Genomic DNA, 5,148 nt, shown 5'->3' on the forward strand with positions numbered 1-5,148 from the left:
ATATAATACATACACACATATATATATATATATATATATACAAATATATATATAATATATATATAATATATATATATATATATTTATATATATTTATGTTGTGTTTGCGTGAAGGTTTCTTACCTTCTTCTCTTCCGCCTTCTTTGCGTCTTTCTTCTCTTTCTTCTTCTTTTTTACTTTCTTCGCAATTACCTCAAATTGTTAATTCGCACGGACAGCCCAACCTAGACCATCACCAACTCATACAGGTCTTCTAAACACTCCAGCTAGCTAGCTAGCTATATGGCTAGCTAGCTAGCTAACTAGCTAGCTAACCTTGGAGCTAGCTGGCTAGCTAGCTGGATAACCCTGCTAGCTAGCTTGCTACCTAACACTGTAGCTAGCTAGCTAGCTAGCAAGCTAGCTAGCTAAGCAGCTAACTAGCTAAATGCGTAGCTGCTTAGTTAGCTAGCAGGCATATTCTGCAGTTTCTTAGCTATCCATCTATCAATGTATCGAGATAGCTAGGGTTTATTAGGGTTTATGAGGGTTTAGGGTTTAGGGTTTAGGGTTTAGGGTTTAGGGTTTGTCTTGCTTTGCAGGTGATGAGGGATTTGTTGGTTCAGCCGGACGTTGAACTCTACTTTGATATTTTCAAACACCCCATGGAGGCCTTCATTTCAGAAGAAGGTTCATCTGCTGCTGCTGCTGTTGCTGCTGCTGTTGCTGCTGCTGCTGTTGCTGCTGCTGTTGCTGCAGTTATTGCTGCCGCTGCAGCTGCTGTTGCTGCAGTTGTTGTTGCTGCTGCTGCTGATCTGTTGGCGTTTTCCCTGTCTTTTAGACTTAAAAGTTCTTCGTTCCTGCTGCTGCTGCTGCTGCTGCTGCTGCTGCTGCAGGGTACATACGCTTTTTGAAGGAGGTGCAGGGTGTCGATACACCTGAGGCGCTGCAGGAAGAATTGGAACTCTTCAGAAATGCAGAGGACTCATACAAACAAACACGCCCTGTCAGTGTGGGGTTGGGGTTTATGAGGGTTTACGAGGGTTTATGAGGGTTTACGAGGGTTTATGATGTTTCATTGGAGTTTATTAGGGTTTATGAGGGTTCATAAGGGTTTATGAGGGTTTATGAGGGTTTATGAGGGTTTATTAGGGTTTGTTAGGGTTTATAGGGGTTTACTAGGGTTTATGAGGGTTCATAAGGGTTTATGAGGGTTTATGAGGGTTAATGAGGGTTTATTAGGGTTTGTTAGGGTTTACTACTGTTTATTAGGGTTGATTAGGGTTTATTAGGGTTTGTGTGAATGCGTTATTTGGTCATTTGTTTAAGTAATTAGGGTTTAGGGTTTAGGGTGTATTGTGTCTTGTGTCTTGTGTATTAGGGTTTAGGGGTTTGTCTGAGTTTATTAGGGTTTAATTCTTTTTTATGTTCTTCTGCAAATTCTTTGATGTCTCCTCTTCGTCAAACTCTTCATCAGTCGTTGTGCCATCCTCTTTGCGATTACTGGATACACTCGTCGCACAATACTTACCTCTGTGGAGATCAGGTGCTGCTCCTGCTCCTGCTGCTGCTGCTGCTGCTGCTGTTTGTGCTGCTGCTGCTGAAGGTGCTGCTGCTGAAGGTGCTTGTGCTGCTGCTGCTGAAGGTGCTTGTGCTGCTGCTGCTGAAGGTGCTTGTGCTGCTGCTGCTGTAGGTGGTGCTGCTGATGGTTGTGCTGCTGGTGCTATTTGTGCTGCTGATGCTGTTTGTGCTTCTGTTGCTGTTTGTGCTGCTGCTGCTGCTGTTGTCTGTGCTGCTGATGGTTGTGCTGCTGCTGCTGGAGTGAATGTGTGTGGTAGTACTATGGGTTGAGGGTTCTATATATGTCGATTAGCTGCTTCAATTGATGCTGTTACATTTGCTGCTGCTGCATTATATGCTGCATGATTTGTTGTTTTTATCTTCATTATATATGTTGCTGCTGCTGCTGTATCTTCTTCATTGATTGCTGATTACATCGATTAGCTGCTTAGCTGTTGCTGCTGCTGCTTTTGCTGCTGCTGTTGTTTGATGATAAAATATTGTTGCTGCATATAATATGTCGCAGTACATTATATCATTCCATCAATCAGCTGCTTCTTCTGTTGCTGCTTCTGCTTCTGCATCTGCTTCTGCTTCTGTTGCTGCTGCTGCTGCTGTTGCTGTTGTTGTTTGATGATAATATATTGCTGCTGCAGGTAGTAGGCCGTAGCGCAGTAGGTCAGTACATCGATTTGCTGCTGTGCGGTTGTCGCTGCGTTGAGCTGGACTGCTGGGACGGCGCCGACGGTGAACCTGTTTTATTTCATGGGGTCGGAGGCTATCAGCTGACCGGCAGTATTTCTTTTAGAGATGTTATTCAAGCTTGTAAAGACTACGGCTTTCAGGTATTATCGTATTATAGTGCTTTATCTTTATTATTTCATCTCTCTTTATATTTCTTTGTCTTTATATTGCTGTGTCTTTATATTCACTTCTCTTTATATTTCTTTGTCTTTATTGTTTTGTTGTGTTGTTTTGTTGTTTATTATGTAGGTTTTTATTTATTGTTTAGTTGTTTATTTATTGTTTAATTGTTTATTGTTTATTTGTTTATTTATTGTTTATTTGTTTATTATTTATTTGTTCATTTGTTTATTGTTTATTTGTTTATTATCTACTCCTTTATTATTTACTTTATTTACTGTGTTTACTTTATTTACTTTGTTTGGTTATGCAATATAATAATAATAATATTTTTTTGTGTATTTAAATATATATTCGCGATGGTGCTGTCAGCGCTGCTGCAGCAGCAGCTGCTGCTGCTGTTGCTGTTGCTGCTGTTTCTAATGCTACCTGTGCTGCTCCTGTGTGTGTGTGTGTGTGTGTGTGTGCTGCTGCTGCTGCTATTTCTGCTGCTGCTGCTGCTATTTCTTCTTCTGCTGCTGCTATTTTTGCTATTGAATTTACTGCTGCTGCTAATCTTGCTTTTTCTGCTATTTTTGCTGCCGCTGCTATGTGGTTGCTGCTGCTGCTATTGTTGTTGCTGTTGTTGCTGCTGCTGCTGCTGCTGTTGCTGCTGCTGCTGCTGCTGCAGCGTTCTAAGCTGCCGATAATATTATCATTAGAAATGCACTGCACCACCTCGCAGAAAACCCGCATTACAGAAATTATCAACGAAATACTTGGAGACGCCGTATATAGATGCAGTATGCTGCTGCTGCTGCTGCTGCTGCCGCTGCTGCTGCTACCGCTGTTGCTGGTGCCGCTCCTGCAGCTGCTTGTGCTGCTGCTGCTGCAGTGGATGCAGCAGTTGCTGCCGTGGCAGTTTGCTGCTGTTGCTCCTGCTCCTGCTCCTGAAGCTGCTGCTGCTGCTGCTGCTCCTGAAGTTGCTGCTGCTGCTTGCTGCTAGCGCAGTTTAGGGTTTAGGGTTTAGGGTTTAGGGTTTGTGGTTTAGGCCCTTCAACTCCTTTGCCTTCGCCTGGGAGTTTGTTGTGCTGTTTTTTGATAAAAAGTAAAGTTTTAAATGAGCTTGGAGAATTCGTAGAAGAGGGAGACGAAGAAGATATCACAGTAAGCTGCTGCTGCTGTTGCTGCTGCTGCTGCTGCTGCTGCTGCTGCTGCTGCTGCTGGTGCGGTCGCTGATGCTGTTGCTGCTGCTGCTGGTGCGGTCGCTGATGCCGCTGTTGATCTGATAGCTGCTGCTGCTGTTGTTGCTGGTGTAACGGGGGCTTCTGCTGCTTCTGCAGCTGCTACTACTACTATTGCTGCTGCTGCTGCTTCAGAGTTTCCTCCGCACCGCTTTTGTTGCTGCTGCTGTTGTTGCTGCTGTTGCTGCTGCTGTTGCTACTACTGTTGCTGCTGCTGTCGCTGCTGCTGTTGGTACTACTACTACTACTCCTACTACCCCTGCTACTACTGCTCCTACTGCTGCTGTTACTGCTGCTGCTGCTGCTGCTGCTGCTGCTGCTGTTTCTTCAGATGGATGCTTTAGAGTTGCAGCTGGCGCGGGAATTAGAAGAAGAAAATTCTGCTGCTGCATTTTTGCATGCAAATGAAAACGGGTCTGAGGGATCCGATCCCAGGGCTTCTTCTTTACCTCAAAAGTCATGCAGCAGCCTCACTGCTGCTGCTGCTGCTGCTGCTGCTGCTGCTACTGCAGCGGGAGCGCCGGGAGGTGCTGCAGAAGCTGCTGCAGCACCAGCAGCAGCTCCTCCTCATGCTGTTGCTACTGCTGCAACAGGCAACCCAAATAGCTGTCCTGATGCGACTACAGATGCAAAGGCAGACAGAGCCGCAGCTAAACTCGAAAAGTTAAAGGCGGTAGGATGCTGCTGTTGCTGCTGCTGCTGCTGCTGCTGTAGCTGCTGTAGCTGCTGCTACTGCGGCTGTTGTTGCTGCTGTTGCTGTTGCTGTTAGTTCTGCTAAACAGTATAGGCGAGTGTTGCACTCGTGTAGTATTTGCTGCCATTGTCTGTGCTGCTGCCGCTGTTTGCTGTGCTGCCGCTGCTGCTACTTGCTGCTGCTGCTGTTGTTTGCTGCTGTTTGCTGCTACTGCTGTTGCTGTTGGCTTCAACTGCTGCTGCTGTGTATTGCTGTTGCTGTTGCTGCTGCTGCACATGTGTGCTGCTACTGCTGCTGTATCCTGCTACTGCTGCTACTGCTACTGCTACTGCTGCTGCTGATTCTGCTGCTGCTGCTGCTGCTGCTGTTGCTGCTGTTGCTGCAGTTTCAGCGGAACATATGCCTAAGAGGGAAGAAGTTGAAGGGGTTTGAGCAGCCGCGCAATCGTAAGTATAAAAAAATATAAATAAAAATAAATATAAATAAATAAATATAAATAAATAAATAAAAACAAATAAAGAAACAAATAGAGACAGCTAAGGAGACACAAAAAATGCAGCAAAAAGACTAAGAGAGAGACAGCAAAAGAAGAGACGGACAAATTAAAAAAATAAAATAACAAGAATATCTAAATGGCGGAGACAAACATAAATAAATAAAACAAAGATAATAAACAACAACAGCATTAAAGACAAAGACAGATAGAGACAGACAAGAAAGGAGACAGACAGCTGCTCTGCCTTGTTCAAAACGTAGATATTAAAAATATACAAATTTATAGGGAAATATAAATATAAATATAAATATAAATATAAATATAAATATAAA

The 5,148-nt window shown here is 44.0% G+C and overlaps 1 protein-coding gene across 1 annotated transcript; it reads left to right on the plus strand.

Moving 5' to 3' along the window:
• Positions 1-581: 581 nt before the first annotated feature.
• Positions 582-4,786, plus strand: EAH_00062600 (phospholipase C delta 1, putative; the record flags this gene model as incomplete). Its single annotated transcript, XM_013393235.1, has 6 exons — positions 582-669; positions 876-985; positions 2,196-2,286; positions 3,434-3,549; positions 3,958-4,299; positions 4,706-4,786. Coding segments are annotated over 6 exons (828 nt in total), but the record flags the coding sequence as incomplete, so codon positions are not given.
• Between the last annotated feature and the right edge of the window lie 362 nt (positions 4,787-5,148).

Source organism: Eimeria acervulina, genomic scaffold (assembly GCF_000499425.1).
Source record: "Eimeria acervulina Houghton genomic scaffold, Eah_scaff1725, whole genome shotgun sequence".
In the NCBI taxonomy this organism is placed as follows: domain Eukaryota; phylum Apicomplexa; class Conoidasida; order Eucoccidiorida; family Eimeriidae; genus Eimeria; species Eimeria acervulina.